This window comes from Apus apus, chromosome 2 (genome assembly GCF_020740795.1).
Source record: "Apus apus isolate bApuApu2 chromosome 2, bApuApu2.pri.cur, whole genome shotgun sequence".
Lineage (NCBI taxonomy): Eukaryota > Metazoa > Chordata > Aves > Apodiformes > Apodidae > Apus > Apus apus.
Genome location: NC_067283.1, coordinates 33,667,470 through 33,687,499, shown reverse-complemented (window position 1 = coordinate 33,687,499; position 20,030 = coordinate 33,667,470). Strand labels below are relative to the sequence as shown.

The following is a 20,030-nucleotide window of genomic DNA, read 5'->3' as shown; positions in this document are numbered from 1 at the left end:
AAGGCCAGGCTGGATGGGGCTTGGAGCAATCTGTTCTAGTGGGAGGTTTCCCTGCTCATGGTAGAAGGGTTGGAGCTTGATGATTTTTAAGGTCCTTTCCAACCCAAACCAGCTTGTGGTTCTATGCTGAGTGCAGTAATGGTGTCATCTTCTGCCAGTGCAGAACCCTGATTTCAGCATTTGGCAAAAGAACAAGAAAAAAATGCATTTCAGTTGTTCTGAGCTACTCAGTATGTAAGCCTGTAAATACAGGATTAAAAGCTCTTCAAATTATCTTAAGCAGAAGCTATAGATTGTCCCTTAAGCTGAAGTAAGCTTTGGAACTCAATATATCTTATTTTTAAATGAGGTTATTAATTAATGTAAATAGCCATGTTATAAATTATGTTTGAAAAGCCTCTGCTCCATTCTGACATCCTGGAAGGGTTACAATTTAGCATCTGTTCTAAGGGCAAAGGGTGTGGCTCTTAACTGCGGGTTTTGGTGCAAAGCTTTTTTTGTTCTCTTGAGAACACATGTTAAAAGAAAATTAGCAGTAGTTGTTCATATGGGAGTGAAAGGTAGCCTTTTCCCTCCTTCCCACACACAGGCATCTGGAAATTAGCTGAGGGTGTTTCGCCTTTGAGAAATTCCTGAGGCAAAATTAATGCTAGTTGTTGCATAGTAATGGTAATAGTTCATAAAAGAGCCATCCTGAAGTAGATTCTGTTTCTGAAGTGGTGGAAGGACAGCATCTACACTTATACAAGATGAGGAAAAGAGAATGAAAAGGAAGAAAAATGGTACAAAAGAGACCTGAATTGAATAACTCCAAATTTTAATTCCTCAGGTTTAGGGGGAATTATGCTTGAGTTGACTGCAAAAATTTGGAAAGGTTACCTGTATCTCCATCATAATTGAGTTTCCTGATTAGGTAACAGCACGCAGTAGATAAAAGACAATTCAATTCACTCTGCATTAGAAATAGCAAACTTGGTGAAAATTCATCCAATACTTCCTGTGTCGTGTTTAGGAAAGGGATAGTTGGTAGATCCATAGAATCACAGACCATAGCTATAAAAGCCAGTTATAATACAAAATTTAACACTTTTTTTTTTAAGGTTACTGCTTTGAACTGCGAAATGCTAAGTTTTTTTCAGAAATGGTGTTTTCAGTTGATGAAATTTGCAATGTTTGACCCTAATAACTCCATCCCTGGATGACTAGATGACTTTTTGAAAACAGAATAATTCTGTAATGTTTGAACTAGTGCTTAAGCTGCAGGAGGTATGCATGTTTGTAGTCTGCAAATGATGGGAAAAATACAGAATCTGTTGTCAAGATAAGACCTTAATTATATTTTTTCTTCTGTTAAATCAGAATGTATAGCAAAAATTGTGCATGGCTGTGGTAAATTATTAATCCACATACCATATATGTTTTCCCCAGGTCTATATAGCTGCATTTGCAGTCTCTGCATATGCATCCAGTTACTACCGAGCTGGAAGTAAGCCATTTAATCCTGTGCTTGGAGAAACCTATGAATGTATTCGTGAAGATAAGGGTTTCCAGTTCTTTGCGGAACAGGTACTGAATGCTGCAACCCTTAGGCTTCCTACTTGATACGCTGCTTAATTCGAAAAGGCACATCTGGAATCCTCTGGAATTAAGCAAAATGCAAAATTACTTTACATAGCCTAAGCCCAGCAAACCTCAAGAGACACTGCAGAATTATAAATGAAGGAAATGGCTTTGGGGGAAAGTCTGCTAACTCTGGGATGGAGCATGACAACCAACAGCTGACACTCGAGAAGCCAAGGCTGGCAGGCTGCCTACTACAGTAACTAGATAACTTGGTTAAGTAGAGTGCAATTCTCTATGCTGAAATCTGATCACAACTGCAAAAAAGCATTCACATTCTTGACATTTCCTCTTTCTGTGTGAGCATTGAAAATACTGTACCTTCAACTATTTAATGTCTTCTTTAATAACAAATATTTCCCTTGTCTATCAACCACTAGTAATTTCTGTGGCACCATGAATATTTCTGCTTCCTGTCCACATGCTTTTGTAGGCTAAGCCTTTCAAGTCTCGTACCACAGTTCAGCAGGTAAAGGATGTATGCAACATATCAAGGTCTGAGTGTTTATTTTAATAGTTCCCCAATAGGACAGTAATTATTAAGTATGGGTCAAAAAATTATAAATGTCAACCATCCGAGTAATCAAAATTGCTACGCTTGAGACATATGTTAAAAAGAGATAAAACTTTAATAATCTAGTGCCTAGCAGAGGAGGAATGATTGGAAGCTCTCTCATTCTGTCTAGACATAACAAAAAAAAACCTAATTACAAAAAGTGCAGCAGGCAAAGGTGTACAACCTAGAAATCTGATCAGAGAAAGCCTTCCAAGAGGCTTTCCTTAGGAAACAAAAAGTGGTTTTGACCACCTCTAAGGATACAACATTTTGTACATCATGTTTTAGAACTGACAAAAAGGAGAGCTAGGTGTTCTTCCCTTTAGTCTCAGGAAATGTCACATACAAGAGAAATTTAAAGTTCAAGTGATGTATCTGGTTCTTCATTGTGCTACTTCAGTTCTAAGCTTATATGTATAGAGAGCACTGCAGTGGTGGATGAAGATTAGTACTGATCTTAGTGTTAGATTGGATTAAAGGAAGAGATTTTCCCCTGAATATTGGATAAATCAGTACAAAGACTACTTTTTCTAGAGAGGAATTTTAAGACATGAGGGGGATTGGATGCTTAACATTGGATGTTCTAATTATGTGCAATAAGTGACATGAGTTTATACAGTGGTAAAGTTACTGTAATAGTATGTGGTGGAGGAATATTAGGGAGGGCAGTATAAAATAAACGATATTTCATGCAGTTTGCAAGCATTAAATATTTCTCTTTGCATCCGAAGCTGTTGCTTATTGCTTGTTTGTGCAAGGACTTTGATGCTTACTCTAGATAGCTTGTTAGTGCAGATGGTATGTAATCCATTAAATAGATAGGCAAAGTGTATAACATAACAGAGATTCTGTTCTATTACTAGAGTGAGTTTAGAATAACCACTTAGTTCCATGACCTTACTTTGGAATTATAAGTGAGAGCTAAGTTTAAGCCATGAATTATAGTGACATCTGGGGTTAATCTCTGTACAGTATGTGAGAAAGAGAGTATTGGTCTTGGTGGATTAGGGCATAGCTGAGAGTAATTAGTACTTTGATTTATTTAACATTTTTTTAAACCTAGTAGAGAATGTTCACTAAATAACTGGATGCCTGAAGAAAAAATGCTCAATTGCAGGTTTGCAAAATGAGAAACAAAGAAGAAAGTAAAACTGCATCTGAACCATGTAGGTGGTTAAGAAATTAAATTCATAGTGGGAAATAACAATATGATTTGAAAAAGGAATTGTTGTCTGTCAAAAGAACAGTAGTCATTACACATCCAGGAGTTGGTTCTGGTCAGTTCTTAGTTGTGTTCACCCAGGAGAGAGAATTTACAGCCAGGGAGGAGTGGCTGCTTTCACTTTGTGAACTTTATTATTTACTATTCCCTTTTAATATTCTTCATTTTGTATTTCTTTATTTACTCACAGTCCTTGCTTTGCTGTTTTGGTAGTTGCCCTAAATCATGTAAATGCTATTACCCAAAGCTGATAAAATGCAGTGTACGTGGTTAGTTTCATACTAGAAACACCTGAGGTGTCACTACTGCAGTAGCAGGAGTTGCTAGATGGAATTTCATGGCTTGATTTCTCCACCAGTGGCCCCCTCAGAGATGCTGATCACTGTCTTCTCCCTCATAGTCAGGGTTTTGTGGGCATTTACTGTACAGAAGAACTTGTCCGTGTGCTTGAAAGCAACTTCTGTTAATATATTAAGGGGATTTAAGGTTAATGTAATTATCCCATTACAGATAATGTACAAAATATATAGTTAGATCTTCACTCGTGAACAAAATTCACAGGCCTTTTAAAATAAGTGCTTCACATTTATTTCAAGGCCTCTTAGGTCTCAGTACCTTATTAATCTCACTGACTCCCCCTTCAGGACACCACTGCAAGAGGAAAGTAAATGTTCAAGTTGTAAATCCCACATATGAATGAAAAATTAAGGAGAAAAAAAAAAAAGAACCCAAACCAAAATGACTGTTCAAACTGTTAATATGTCTACCTTTTTCTTTCTCCTTTCATGTCTTGCTATTAGGTCAGTCACCATCCACCTATTTCTGCATGCCATGCTGAATCTGTGAATTTTGCTTTTTGGCAAGGTAACTTTTCAGTCTGTCATTTACTTTTACAGTGTTCATAATATTTTCATTATATGTTTAGTATGAAATATCCAGAAATTTGGAAAAGGTTAAATTTCCTGCTTAAATTGTATTAGAATGGCTTTAAGTAATGCCAGCCTATACTTACTTGCATGTTTCTTATTGGATGTTCTGCCGTTATAAAAAGGTTCAAGTTTTTTATAGCATAAAGTGATTATTCTTTTAATGTAAAAATATGTGCATTTCTTTAAAATTATATTTGTTTGAGAGGGGAAGCATTCTTTAGTAAAGAAGAGTTGTACCTCAAGCTATTTATAAAACAAGTAAGCTAGAACTCAGCTTGAAAAACTGCAAGTAAATCCTGAGTCTTGGCAGATCTTGTAAACCTGTCTGAAAATACTTTCCAAAAATGAGCATAACAGTAAGGATAAATATATTTACCATGTCTTTCTGCTGGCATTAGTATAGTCTTTAAGTTTTGTGCTATTTGACTACTAACACTGTGTTTCAAAAGAAGAGTGTTGGAGCTTTATTTGCTGTGTAATGCTGGTGAAGATGTCAGCCAGTCACAGTACCTGTGTGGTTAGATGTTTCTGGAGTGTACACAGAGAGTAACTATGCCTTTTAACTCAGATAAAATCCTTCACCAGGAGGTTTGTCAATTCACAGTGTAGCCATATAATAACCTTTAATTATGTTACGAGTGACTCTGCTGACTTGATTATAGTTGTTATGGACAGAGCTATACTGAACAGAAATTGGAACTCTCTCAGTAGTCTGAGTTTCATTCTTCGGTATAATTCTTTCCTTTGTAAATAAGTACAGGGACAAGAATCCTTTGGTTCTTAGCCAAAAAGCAGAGATGCCCAGAAATTTATTCAGTAACAGGCAGCTGTACAAATAAGGCTAGATAGCAGCCTGTCTTAATAAAAATTGATAAAACTGATTTTTTTAACAAATGTTGACAATGGTTATCGCTATAATATTGCATTTAGAGAACACAGCTCTTCTGCAAAGAGCTGAGAATTTGATCAATGAGAAGGAGTCTGAGATGAGCTCTTGATGAGCACAGGAGACTCAGTAAGGGTTTTGAGGGTTTGGTTTTTAAATGTGGCTAGCTGAACTTCTGGGAGATTCAGGCAATTATTTTTTTTTTCAATACAAAAGCATTTTGTAAATACTGTGGCCTCTTGTTATGGGGCTATATTACGTAGAAACTTTAGCATCAAGTTAGTCATAAAGGTAGCTTGTCAATGCGGAAAGTTCTTTCTCTGTGTAAAGATCTTTTATCTTTCCATATTATCTCCTCAGCTGAGAGACAGTCCTCAGCAACGTTGCCAGAGTAGGGCAGTCATCCCACCAGAAATAGACTTTAGTTCACCTGTTTTAACATCAAGAAATCTCTTGATCATCTCTAGTGAGCCAGAATACTGGATTTTGACAGGGACAGTTACGTTGGAAATAATTTTCCCTGATTTATGAAGCTGACTCTGCTTTTGCGAAGGAGTGTGGACACATGAACAATGGAAATACGGAATAGCAAGTTCCAGCTATTACAGCATCTATGCCTGAAGGAGTCTGAGCATAGCTTTGAAGCAACACTTGGCTTTTCTTTGTTGTCCTAAAATACTTGCTTGATCAAGCTGCACACCAGTTCCCAAGATGTCTTCCACCTACTGATCTCAGTGGGACAGCTTTGCCATTTATGAGAACATAGAATATAACAGTCTGAGAATACATTTTAACTGTTAAACTCAGCAGGGTGTGCCTTTTCCCTTTCTCTTCCATGTCACTGCAGAAGAGAGAGAGCTAGTACAGAGCTCAGTTCATCATCATCATATTCAAGGTAGTTTTGGACCTCTTATGGTGCAGTATAGGAATCACAACAGAACTGCTGTCACTAAAGATGCTGACCCAGCATCATACTTCAAAACGAGAAAAACCCCAAGAGATCCTTCTCTTAAGTGGTAAGAAAAGGATCGTTTTTTCCATGAAGAATTCTGCCCTCTGTCCAATTCCAACCTTTGCAATGGTAGGCAGCTTGGTGTGTGGCTCAGTCCTATCCCTTGCATATGTATGCTTGGGTGATATGGAATCTACCAACTATGATTTGAGCATCTATCTCACAGTTCACGTAACAGCCTTCCCACTGCATAGGAAAGTGTTTTGGTTTCCCTTGTGTTAGTATGAGCATCTTTTTGAGACTACAGATTAATTTTTCCCCTCTTTGTCAGATTGGGCAGGCAATGGAGTTCCTAGTGTCTAATACAGCAAGAATATTATTTCCCTGAGCTCTGAAGTTACTTTGAAAGTTACTGCCTGATTATCTAGCCCAATTTAACTCTGAACTCCTTCTGCCATGCTTCTCTGTCTATGTTTCTTTCTCTTTCAGGTGGTTTTGCTCAATGCATTTGGCTAAACTTGCATTGAAATTTCTCCTCTTATTTAGAGACATGATGTGAAACTTGGACACTTCTCTGTAATTCAGACAAGGTTTTTTAAAGGCCAGTTAATCTTACAAAGGAAGTTGGACTAAAATCCCTCTGCAAATTTTTGTCCTTTGAAACATTCTCTTGCTTCTTTGTTGTGGATGTTCTTAATTGCTATATTTTTGTATTTGAAATTCTGCTTTTGTTTTGGGAAATGTCTGCATTCATTCACTAGCAACTGAATTGCAGAGAAATATATTCTGTCTATAGTTTACTCAAATTCCTCTCTTTTGAAAAAGTTTTTGAAAGAGGACTTTTAAACCTCTCTTACTTTTCTGTGTAAATAAACAATAATATAATTTTTAAAGAACAAATTCAAACCCATGTTCAAAGGTCCACAGCTTTTTTGAACACTTTTACTATGTTGCACTTTGTTATTTTTCATTTCTGGAAAATAAAGTAGAGCCCAGAAATAGATTGATTCATCTGTACCTATGCCTGAACATGTATTTTGATGGTTTTTTTTCCTGTTTCAGATGTAAGATGGAAAAACAAATTCTGGGGAAAGTCCATGGAAATTGTTCCAGTTGGTACAACACATGTAACTCTTCCAGTGTAAGTGCTGCACTCGTGCATTGCTCTTCACACACAGGCACGGACATGTTTGCACACACTGGAGCCACATTTATCCAGAACAAGTTGTGCTGCATTAGATCTTTGGATGAACTGGTGATTATGACTTAGTTTAAAAAGAAAGAGAGGAGGTGGGAAAAGAAAACAAACACAACACCAAACCAAAGCCAGAAACATAAAACCTATTCCAACAGTTATATAAAAAAAAAAAAAGTTGAAATTAAAACATCACTCCTGTGTATCTCGAAAAAAACCACCAAAGTTGGTATTTTCATACTATAGTTAAGTGTTCAGTACAGTTTATTTTTTTAGTAAAACTCTGCAGAGTTCCTATGCTGGCTTTTCAGAGTGCCCTTTATAGATCAACAATTAAAAACCTTTAAAATTTGGCCTATATCCATCGTGTTTGCAGAACCAGAGGTCTGAAGGTTGAGTAGTGTTCCAATTAAATCTGTTTTCCAAAGAGAGTCTACAAAATCGATTATTCTGCCATCTGAAAAAATAAAAATACCTCAAAAACCCAGCACTCATCAGACTAAGCAACTAAGCATGTCTTTTTCTTTTGAGTGGGTATAATTGTGATAAAGTAAGATACTATTCAAAAGATAATGTATAAAACATGGTGTGTTCATAGCAGCCAACCTAAGCTGTGCAGTGAAAGGTCTTCAGGATATGAGTGAGAGTTCAGAGGCAAGATAACTAATGGATTCATGCCCATGGTGAGCTGATGAACTGGAAAATAATGTAATTCATAAGTGGTCTCCATGCGTTGGTTTGTATTCCTGTGTATCTGGTATAGAATTGGGTACAAAAAAGGTATTGAGATGGCAAAATGAAGCACTAGTGTTAAGGTTATTTTTGCAGCAAATGCAGTATTTTTAGCATGCATGATAGAGCTTGTGACCTGCAGGTATGGGCAGGAAAACAAGTTACTGTGGGGTAAATTCACAGCATATCTGCTAGTCTGTAAAATCTGTCCTTGTGCCTGCAAGCAAGTGAAAGCAAGTGATTAAGAGGAGGTAAGGAAAGATTCTAATATCCTCATGGGATGTGTGTGAGGCAGTCGCTCTGTGGAAACTGGTGCTTTGTAGGTTTAGTGGTTGGCTGTCAATACCCAGAACAAATTGTAGAGTATGTGTATATATATATATCTTTAGGACACTTTCCTTTTCTTGAAGCTTTAAAAGTTGTTTTATAAGAAGATGTACTTCTTTAATAAAAGGTTAAATGTTGCTTTTCCTATTGGTATTTGTTCATCTCTCCCTGTCTGCTGTCTCCCAGTGTGCAACTGCATCTTGAACTACCTGGTGAGAACTTTTGCTTTTGCCTGAAGCACACAGCAGATGCAGCCCTGAGCACTTGAGCCAAGCTCATTCCACTCAGCAAGTCTTCTGATTACTCCAGTGTCCCTTGTCCTTGTGTTTTCAGTTGTCACTGTTTTATAAGCTGTGACGTGGGCATTTCAGCCAGTGGAAGATAATTAGAATGATTACTGGTAAAGAGTGACAAGTAAACTGAGAAAAAAACTGAATTCAAGACCAAAGTTCTGGTCTTGGCAGAAGTGAAAAGAGTTTTCTGGGATAGAGGATTGTTGTCATAGGGTTTGTTTTTGAGAAGGTGTGGACAAGAAGATGAGACATTCCAGAAAACAATTTGGTTTGTGAGGATTTTATAATCAAGTTATCTGCAAATTTTTTCACAAGTTTATGAGCTTGTTTGACCATGGCATGAGATGTTTTTTGTGTGTGTTTTTCTTACAGTTTCAAAGACCATTTTGCCTGGAACAAGGTGACATCTTGCATCCATAATATCTTAAGTGGGCAAAGATGGATTGAACATTATGGAGAGATCATCATCAAAAATCTTAATGATGACACTTGCCACTGCAAGCTGACTTTCTTAAAGGTAACCACAGCAATGTTAGCGGTGCCTTTTCTAACAGACACAGCAGTGAGTGGATGCTCCCTGCTGAAGCTCAGTACAACTCCTTACAAGCTGTGTTTTCATATAGTTCTGTTGTAATTACCTGTGATTCTTTGAAAAACTTTAACTCTGAAGGAACTGCCACTCACTAGGTAAAGCCAGACAAGAAAGAGAAGTAGCAGTTTTCTCAGGTGGTTCCACTGAAGATGTGGAAAAGTACTGAGGAAAGGAAAGGAAGAAGTACAATGAAAAACCTGCTCTGTGGTTGATGACAGAGGTAGGCACAAGGTGTCTACTGACCGTGGTTTGCCACATGCTTCCTGCTAACCCATTGGCATATGCTGTGGTTGCATTCATCAACTTTAGAACCAGTGCTTACGTGGGGTGCGTCACCCAGTGCTCTTTTCTAGCCCTTTGCAGGTAATCAGAGAAGTTTAAGTGACATGCTCAGCAGCAGAAAGTTTCCTTTTCTTACGTGTTTTCCTGAATACTTTGTGCTTTTTAAGAGAGTTAAGGTGATTTTTTTTCCCCAAATAGTTATTTGAAAGTACTCTATTTGCATAAGTGCAGTGGATGTTTAGAGTTCAAATAATAAAGGCTGAGAGCCTGCAAATCATGCACATTTGATATTGTTAACTGTCTTAAGTGAAGATTACTGTATCAGTTCCTTCTCTTCCTCTTCTGCAACTTTGGGGAAGATTTAGATAACTAAAGTCAGGAATCAGTGTTACTTGTCATTGGGCAAAATTCAAGCTATGCTTCACTTAGTACTGCTCCAAAATAGGCAAACAAAACAAATACAATTGTCATTGTTAGTATTTTAATAAGATTATTAATAATACTAACAGCAGCTGTTTGTGTTTGATGTTGTAATGCGCACCTAAAAATAAATAGTTTTTATTTCTGAAAACTACTCTTACAGCATAGTGCTGTTGACAGGGAAAAACCACTCTCATTTGATCTCTCATGTACCTTTTTCTCCCTGCATCTTGTTCCTTTTTTTTCTAGGCAAAGTATTGGAATCCAAATGCCTACGAAATTGAAGGCAGTGTGATGGATAAAGGTGGGAAAGTTGTGCATCGACTCTTTGGGAAGTGGCATGAAAGTTTATACTGTGGAACAAGTGCATCTTCAAACTGCATATGGAGAGCAAGTTAGTGATCAGAATGGCTAATGTACAGAACTTAAGACCTGCTTGAGAATAAGCTTACTACTTTCACCTCTTTATTAGGCCCCAACTTCTTGTTATTTCTGTGTGGAATATTAGATTTTTCTCAAACATTTAAAATTTAGACCAGAAGAATACATCATTTAACATAAATAATATGGATAACTTAATCCCATGGCTTCCTGTATTTTCTCCATTCTACCTCATTTTCACATTTGGGCATGAAGTGGGTATTGAGGACTCTAAAGGAAGAATTTAAAAGAAGGCGCAAAATTCCCTACTTTTTGTGTAGTAAAGTGTGTATTTCATTAATTGAACCTTAGAGAATAGCTCACAAAGCTCAGTTCTGTAATGAGAGCTATATTTGGACCTCTCCCAAACTTGTGGAGTTTTATCTAATGTAGTTTGAAAAAGCACTGTGATAATGGCATGGCCTTCATCACAGTTGTGCTCCAATTCAGCTGGGAGAAATCTGTTTTGTTGCAGTGCAATTATCAAGGGAGATGTTGCCTTTGTCACATGATTAAAAATCTCTTATTCCTTCAGAATTGAGACAGTGGTTCAGAGGTGAACTGCAGGGAGCCTGGAAATTTCCTTCTAAAGATAATAGCATTTCACTGGAATTCTGAATCTATTCTTTTCTTCTGTAGATCCGATGCCAAAAGGTTATGAACAGTGGTATGGATTTACTCAATTTGCACTGGAGTTAAATGAACTGGACCTGCAAACTAAGTCATTACTTCCATCCACTGATACACGTTTTAGGCCAGATCAAAGGTAAGGAGTTTTAACTCTTAAATATCTTCCTCAAATAGTTCTTAATCTTCTGAACACTCACTTTACCCTAAGCTCAGACTATTTTGTGTAGTTCCCTGCCGTGTGTTTCTGTTTCCATATTAATGTCCATCTGAAACAGACATTTTAATCACTTACCAAGAGATTGTCCAGTCATTACAGACCAGAGTTTCCTAAAACTGGCTCTTGCATGATTCTAGGTAACTGCCTGTCCAAAGATGTTAAAACTTCAGTACCTCAGGTACTGTATGTTGAGCACACTGTGTTTAAATAGCCAAAAACTGAGGCACTTGCAATTTCTTTCTGTGGTGGAATTCCTACTTTTGCTAATTTCCAAGTAAAAGAACGACTCTGAGCTTGTTATAAGAGTTTTCATTAAGTGCTTTCTGACAGTGTAGTTGTCTGCAGATGTAGCTGTTTGCCTTTTAAATACTGCAAACTGCTTGCTGGAAAGATTACATTCTGGAGCCCTAGAGGACCCAACAAAGAAGGGAGGCATGGAGCACCAATTGTGTCTCTTATCACTGCTGGTGTCTATAGGTTTCTAGAAGAAGGGAATATTGAAGGAGCTGAAATGCAAAAGCAGAGGATTGAGCAGCTACAGAGAGAAAGACGGAAGGTGCTGGAAGAAAACAATCTAGAGCATCAGCCTAGATTTTTCAGGTACTATATAATAATTAGCATATACTGTCACTTCCTGACATTCTTATTACAAATCTGGTTCTAAACTGCCTTAGAGCTGGCTCGATTTTTCTAGGTTTCTTCTATATTCTTGATTTTCGTACTTTGGTAATGTAGAACGCTCCAAACATAGTTAAAACTCAGTATTATATATTTCTTTTCCATTAGTACATCCCTGAATTTCTTTCTATTTTTTTATCTTCATGACAATTGATATTTAGTCTACATTTGAGTTTCCCTGAGTGAATGTAGCATCTGTGATTCTTTCAACCAAGGTGAAGACATTGGGTTTAGCCTAATTAGCTATTCTGAACTTTTGCTGAATTCAGAAGTGTGCAAAGTTGAAACCTTTAATTCCCAGGGCTTTTTTTGAACGTTTCCCCTGTTTCATCAGGAGATAATTTTTATTCAAAGGGCACTGTATTTCTGCCTGTTAAATCAATTAACAGAACACTTTGGCCATCAAAAGACAAAAATTAATCTAGTGAAGACATGGCCTTTTGCCCTCCAGCTCTCTATTCTCCTGCAATGAAAGAGCTGGAGCCAAGGTGAATGTTGTGTGGGGCTATGTATTACAGCTAACAGACCTGGGATCCTAATATTTTTCTGGATAGATAGTACTGTACATCTGAGAAACACAGAAGCATTTAAAATAGATGCAAATAGGTGCAAAGAGTAAATGGGATAGATGACTGCATGTCTGACAAGCTGATGAACTAGCTCATCCCATGTCAATCTAAAAAGAAGCAAATGTTGCTTCCAGCAGGATGGAGGCAAAGTCTAATACTTCCTAACTGTATATTCACAATGAGAATTGTGAGTAAGGATGAGGATTTGAATCCTCACTATGAGGATTTGAAAACTGAGATTTGTGCTGTAGATTTAAATAACAGAATAAAAAAAATTATATCGCTATACAGCAAAAATGTTACCGTGTGTTAGATATGAATTACATATTGGGCTTTTCAGGTAGCGATTTCTCTCTTCAAGAAATCACAAGTCTTGATTTACTTAAAAGAATAATTTGCTGTTATGCCAAAAATGTTGCACAGTGGACAGAAAGCAGACTGATTCCTTCCGGGTATGGTATCTGATGTGATGAGTCTTGCCTGAGAGCTACAGGCTCTCTTTATGAAATATGCTTTGTGAGCCATGTTTGAAGAGGTAAAGGGAGGGTTCCCTCTTTCCACTCAAAGTTCACTTTGAGACCACAAAATAAAGCTGGACTGTAGTTTTAAAGTGCTGAGAACTGGCATGTGACAGTGAAATATGTGTTGATCTCAGCTGAACATCAGGCTACTGAAGTTCACCTCCAAGGCCTGGTGCAGACGTAACAGTTCAACTCTCCAAGCTACACTGCTTTGTTTGAAGGCTGCACTGCATTGCACTGCACCTGGTTCATGGCCTGGATCAGGCATCTGTACGCAGTGCTACATTCCATTACACAGCATTTATATGGAAAAAATAAGCTTAACTTTTCCCGCATTTGTTCCATCTTTGACAGGAAATCCAGCGATGACTCCTGGGTGAGCAATGGAACCTACATGGACCTCAGAAAAGAACCTGGTTTTTCCAAACTGGACAATCCTGTCCTCTGGTGAAAAAGGAGCTAAGTGAAGATATTTTGTGCTGTATTCTCGGATCCAATTTAAAAGAAGACTATATAAAATACGTCTATATATATACATACACACACACACATATATATATACACACACATATAATATATGTGTGGGGCGTGTGTACGTGTGCAAGTGTGCATATCTGCAGAATTATGCTTAATTTAGAATCTGATAATATTTTCCTTTACTCTGACTGTTGCAGTGATTGTTTGAATGTACAAATTCCCTAACTTCTTTTTATAAAATATTTAATAAATAGTACTGAATGTTAACAGTGAGAGGGAAAAAAGGAGCTTTTACACTGTTTTTCCAATGTGTACTGATATCAGTTCTGAGTTAACTTATGCCTTATTGAACTGCATTGGAGATAGTAGCATCAGCATCTCCTGGCAGTGCTGAGCAGTTGGAGTGCAAGCCTTAGCAACTCAGTAGGCTTCCAGTTCTGTGAGTAGTTAAGCTGTCTCTGGGCTGGTGTAAATTGCTAAAACAGATTATCAGCTGGTGCTGCGATCTGAGTATGATCTTTTGGTGTCTGTAGAAAAGATTTAAGTAAGCTTTTGTTTGCATTAGCTTTCTTAACATTGTGGAAGAGGTAGTTCTGAGCTCACATCAGTGGTTCTACTGCCTTATACATAAGCTGTACCTGGCTAAGAGTAGTGCTAGGAATTAAGGAATTGCCAAAATTTTCCACTGGGAATCTACGGATTTATAGCCCCCAAAAGGGCAAGAGGAGGATATCCTTTGTATATACTGCTTGAGCACTGACTAGATGAAGAAGCTCTTTTCCAGTAAGCAAAATCTACACAGAGCACGAAATCCTGTGCTTCCATAGCTTTGTTTGTTTTTATTAACCTAACAATTGCAACAGTAAGACTTTTTAAAAAAGTAAGCAAACTGATTGTTTTAAGCTAGAAATTTTTTCTTAGTATTTTGATATTTTCTACCTCTTAATAAATAGCATATTTAAGATCTTATATTTAAAAAATTACCATCTGCCTTATGGAGAAATGTATGAAGTCTTTGATCTTCCTCTGTTTATGTTCAGATAAATATTCGAGTGTCTTGCACTAAATCAATTGCATCTCTTTCCTGTAATTTTATACATATGGCTAGAATTGTGAAAATACTAAACCATGGGTCAGAAATAGAGCAGGAAACAAATGTAGCAGAAGTCACACTTTTGAGTGAAGATTATAGCAATGGGCAGTATTTGTTTTCTCCATCAAATCACAATGCCACAGTCATTAACAGAGTATTTTGCATTCCTACCTATCTGCATCTCAAGCCTGACCCATGATTCTTCATGTTTGTTATATGTGTCTGTGACTCTCTGGCAACAATGCAGTTCTCATGGTTAGATCTATAGCCTGTCACAACCCCCATCCCCTTTTTGTTTTCCTTACATGACACTTCAATAACAGAAAATATACCCAGAAGCTGTTGGCGTGTTTAACTGGCTTATTGACTGGAACAATTGCACAGAGCATGGAAAAGGAAGACTCCTAGGGGGAATAGCATTTTAGAAAATTTCGCACTTTACTGTGTGCTGTGTTGTTCTAAGAAAACCCATTAAAAATGGATCCATGTATTATAGGTAACATGAAGGAAATACTCTGAATGCTTCCATTTTAAACCAAATCTGCCATGTTAGATGAGACATAGATTTGAATTTTGCTTTCTGTTACCTGGAAGCCCCGCTGTCTTAGAGGCAGATTAATGTTTTTTCACCATTTTTCACTTTGCCCAGGAACTCTGCCTCACTGTAATTTCTGTAATTTATTACCAAAGAAGTTAGCATAATTCTTTCTATTTAATGTGTCTTTCCAAGTCTTGACTACCACACCAGCAGCTTTTACAACAAGGCAAGGTTCTCATCAATATGAAGACAAAATCTAGGCTTTGATTACAAAGGAAATCCTAACCCTTGGGGGCTGTTTGGTTTTTCAAGGAAAGCAAGGATCTCTTCATGACTTGTTCCCTTGATGTGTCTTATTCTTGTATTAACAGCCAAAACTTGGCACAGAAATGAGTTGATATTTGTAATAATCCTTGCTGTTGGAATTACCATTTGTACTAAGAATAACGTTCATTTAACAACAAAAGAGGGTATGGGAAATTAAAAAAAAAAAAAAAAACAACCAAAAAAACCCAAAAACAAACAACAAACAAGCTTTTAAGAAAAGGAGCAAAATTTATGGAGGATGTATTAATTTTGTTCATCATCATATTTGGCAGCTTCTGTGACTGCTGGGTTTGTGTTTTTTTATGTATGGAGGGGATTTCCCCAAACTTTAGCATATGACCTAATGGTTGATAGCATCTGAAATTAAAGGACTTGAGGCTAAAAGGCAAAGTTAAAGAATTGTAATGCATTAAAATCAACAGGTGTTACATGAAATTAATCTCATATTGGGTGTTTGAGTCATGATTCTTAAGAAGTCAGAGGGGCAGTCTTGCATCTTACAATTTAAAATGTCCAAAATATATTTGATTAATGACAAGAAACATTGGGCTGAGTAGTGCCTTATATATTATTTTCTTCAACCAAATTCCCGTATCAAGAAGGTAAACTTTAAAATTTTACTTTCGTTCTCCAGAAAAATAATGCCTGATAATAGCCCAGGATATTTCTTAAATACACGAAGCAAAATCATTGCACAAGTAATAGCTCCTTTTGTAAATCTCTGACACACTTCTGTAAACAGTGTAACCAGTCGTGAATGATCCTCTCACCTCATGTTTCCAAACTGCAAGAGAGTTCTTGCTGCTTGTTTTTGTATGAAACAATTTGATTTAGTTGTTAAACTTTGAACAACTGTATAGTAAGTGGAAGAAAATGGTCTTGATGTTACTTCTGTGTATTTCTTCATAAAAATATATTCATCATTCACAAACCTTCATATACTCTATACAGTTATTCTTAGTAAAAGATGGAATGTCATTTTCTTTCCCCAAACGTAAGAAGTGTTAATGGGTGCAAAACTTAGATTAGCTTTCTCCATTTTTACTCTGAATCATAAGAAGAACATATCAGGCAACTTGCTGCTTCCTTTCATACACAGCAGTGACCCCCAAGCTGTTTAGTTCAGTGGATCAGTCTTAACATTTTGTGATGATCGTTGCCTGCTGTTACAGCTCTCTTATTTGATGACTTTATAAACATTACTTAATATTATTTTGGAGGGCAGTTTGAGAAGCACTCATCTAGTCCTGCTTTTCTTTGTATACCCATCCACAAAGTAAAAAAACTCGCTGTAAACTTATGTCAAGGTGATGGAGCAGCTCAGGCCTTTGGGTGTTAAAACACTGGCTCAGTTTCAAATTACACAGCAAGGAAAGGAAAAATCCAGGGAAATAGTGTTCATAGAAACAAAAACTCTACTTCCAGATTTGCAGACGTGACACTTAATTTCTGATTTTGGTTCATAATAAGTTTGGAATTATGAAACATCAGTGTAACTTGTTTAGGAGACTACCCTTGATAACATAAAGTGCCCTTTTAGACTGCTTGGAACTGGCATGCACCATTAATCATTGCATTCCTTTCTTAATCTTTGCTCTCTGAGATATGTTTTATGTATTATTTTGTCAGCACTGATCTAGTCTTAGACGCTTTTTGCCATACAGATCCAGTAAAGTACTTAGCTTCTTTATATAGAGATTGGAAAATTAGATGCATGGGAGGAAGAAAACAGCCACAATTTTCAGAAGGAAACATCCTAGAGGCCTGTTCCTCCACCACCAAGTTTTTGAAGATTCTGAAGCAGGATTTCTGGTTTCTCTAAAAAACTAGCCCCTGAAGGGGAGCTGGTGGTTGCAAACATGGTCACCTTATTATTTGGAAATTTAGTGCTCAAGCCAGATCACAGTACGAAAGGAACACAAATTCATGGCACCAGAGCATACAATCAGGGACTGCTTGTGCAGGGATTGCACAAAGGGACTCAAAAAAACCCAACCTAACAAAAACCTCACCCCTTCCCATGCCTCCACTTTCCCTCAGCTGTTTACAGCCCTGTTTACATTTTCTGTGTGGCCCCTCATATCGATAAGTCCTTATTCAGTGTCCTGTTTTCTCTCTGTTAACAAAACCCTAAAATCTGAAAAATAGGGAAACAGTCCATCCTAAGAAGCTTTTAAATGAGAAATCATGCCTAAAAGCTGTAGTGCAAAACTTCCCCATAAACACTGTGGCCCACTTCTGTATCTTTTCCTTGACTGTGAACAGGACTTTCTTCCCATTTGCACTCTGGAGTCAGACCACAGCCTGGTAAGGGTGATGTGCTACAGAAATATATAGCTATATCTGCTCAGCATACTGCTCATTAATGTCTTTGCATCTGCTTTTGTCTAAATCATTTCTGTTGTCTCTCTAGATGACCAGCTTTGCAGAGCAGGAAAACTGCAGCATATCTTATTTTATTCAAAACAGCTTTTTGTGTGTGTGTACAACTTATACAGAGGGGGAAAGCTGAAGAGGAGTGCAAAACTTGATCCACAGTGCATATATAGTAGAGAGAAGGATGAAATCCAACTTCTCCACATAGCTGAATACATTGTGCAAGGGCTAGAGTCGGATGGTGCTATTCAAAGTCAAAATGAAAGGAGGGTGGTTTTTCTTGTTATGCCTACTATAAATAAAATTCACAGTATTCACTAACTCCGTTTTCCTATTTCCTAGCTACTGGTGGGTGCAACTTACTCCAGCAGCTGTGGGTTCATAAGAAACCGCACACGTTATCTGGTTTAGCTGTTGAAACTTAGTAAATGCTGTAACTTATCACCAAATGTATTGCTGTACTGCTCAGTTCTTAGATACTGTCCTTGCTGCAGCTTTTGAAAGCAATAAGAGAAATTTTCCACATGAATAGCCATATGTTTAAAAAAATAATTTTAAGTGGTTAATTTTTTATATAAATTGTGGATTTGGTGTTTTTGTTGTATAAAACAAAATTGTGTTAAAGCTTATGAAAATCTTTGGGAGGTCCACAAGAGCTGATGAGCTCCTTCAGCTCTGCACCTTTGAGATGGCTGGTGTCCCTGAGAATCAGGTAGTCTTGTATTTATGTTAACAGTATTCTAGTTCCAGTACTGGAAAAACATACCACATGTATGAGGTATTACATAAGAAAGCTGCTTAATGCTGGATTTGCTGCTTGTTTTGATAGGGCATTAGTGATTTCAGAATGAAGAAAGGTATCTTATGTGTTAGAGTTGTCACTGACTTTCAGATTTTTGAGAGAAATTTCCGTAGTCAGGATCATTCCTGTTTCCTGCTTCACTTACTCCAAAAATTTGTAATAATGTTGGAGCACCTTGATGCGCAATTTGATTTATTATTTTTGTCTCTGTAACCAATTTGGTTGGATGTTAATAAATCATACTTGCAAAAGGTCATAGAGCACCCTGACTTTTTCCCAGAGGTTGTAAGCATCTTTCTTCAAAGGTTGCTAGTGACAGCTGAAATAAGCTTAGCTGCTGTAGTGATCTGTGCTTTTTACATTTGCCAAAATGGCAAATATGAAAGAGGTTCCATCTGCCAGAAGCCTTACTTATCACTCTTACCATCTGTCTGTTGAGCAATGTAGTTGAGCAATGTTCCAGTTTTTTACCAGTTACCTGCAGCCCTGTGTGGCACTGTGGCATGGCTGTTATGCCAGACACCAGGGCAGGGAAAGTGGGAAGCTGATGGAATTAATTTACAGCTGCAAGTTGGTTCTCAATAGCAGTTTTTAGTAGAGAGATGAGCAGTGTAAATGTTATGCTTTAGCATGAATGTGCTAAACTAACCACAAATTACATGTTCTCCATAAAACAACCTTTAAAAAGAAGAAAAAAGATTATTTACTGGATAAAATAGATAACTGGAAGGAAATTATATCAATGTGGTGTTTTCTCCCTTAAACACGGTGAGTGAGGACAGCTCTGCCAATCATATCTCAGCTATGTCTCACAGTCCTACCATGTGTGTATTAGGTGCAATAGGAATGGATTAGGATCTTGAAAAAATGTGGGAGTACAGTGAGTGCAATTCCCAACCAACCTGTAATTCCTGACTGCAGTTCTACAGCACTTCCCAGACTGAGTGTGTGCAAAGATTTGGTGGGAGGGAGCATGGTGGTTTTAGGAAGAGCTGGGAAAATTGGATCCATCAATCCATTACCATGCAAAATATCCTCAGCTGTTGTACATAGCAAAATATGGATAGAGGCCAAAAGAAAAACATCTTTTATAGCAGGAAGAATCAGCTCCTGTTTTATTGAAATCCATCCATTTTGTTTCTGTATTGCGTTAAACACTTTGGAAATTGGTCATCATGTCAGTGCTGATTAATTTCACAGAGATCTAATACACTTTAATTGGCACATGAAATAATTAGCATTTAGTGCAAGGTGCCGGGCAAATAGCAGTTTACAGAAGCAGTAATATTTTATTTTCATAATTATAAAAGGGAGAGGAAGATGGCAAAGGATCCTCATTACTGGTGCCCTGATCATGGGGGTGAATTCCTCATGAC

At 37.3% G+C, this 20,030-nt stretch overlaps 1 protein-coding gene across 6 annotated transcripts in view; it reads left to right on the top strand.

The window, feature by feature from the left end:
* The window catches only part of OSBPL3 (oxysterol binding protein like 3), an 84,082-nt gene extending 65,172 nt beyond the window's left edge, over positions 1-18,910 (top strand). For all 6 annotated transcript variants that reach the window (XM_051610413.1, XM_051610418.1, XM_051610416.1 and 3 more), the window contains 8 exons: positions 1,429-1,566; positions 4,199-4,262; positions 7,228-7,306; positions 9,085-9,229; positions 10,256-10,400; positions 11,066-11,192; positions 11,751-11,873; positions 13,396-18,910. In XM_051610413.1, coding sequence (XP_051466373.1) covers positions 1,429-1,566; positions 4,199-4,262; positions 7,228-7,306; positions 9,085-9,229; positions 10,256-10,400; positions 11,066-11,192; positions 11,751-11,873; positions 13,396-13,492 — 918 coding nt within the window. In that variant the 3' untranslated portion in view covers positions 13,493-18,910. The remainder of the gene's footprint in view (positions 1-1,428; positions 1,567-4,198; positions 4,263-7,227; positions 7,307-9,084; positions 9,230-10,255; positions 10,401-11,065; positions 11,193-11,750; positions 11,874-13,395) is intronic.
* Positions 18,911-20,030: the final 1,120 nt, after the last annotated feature.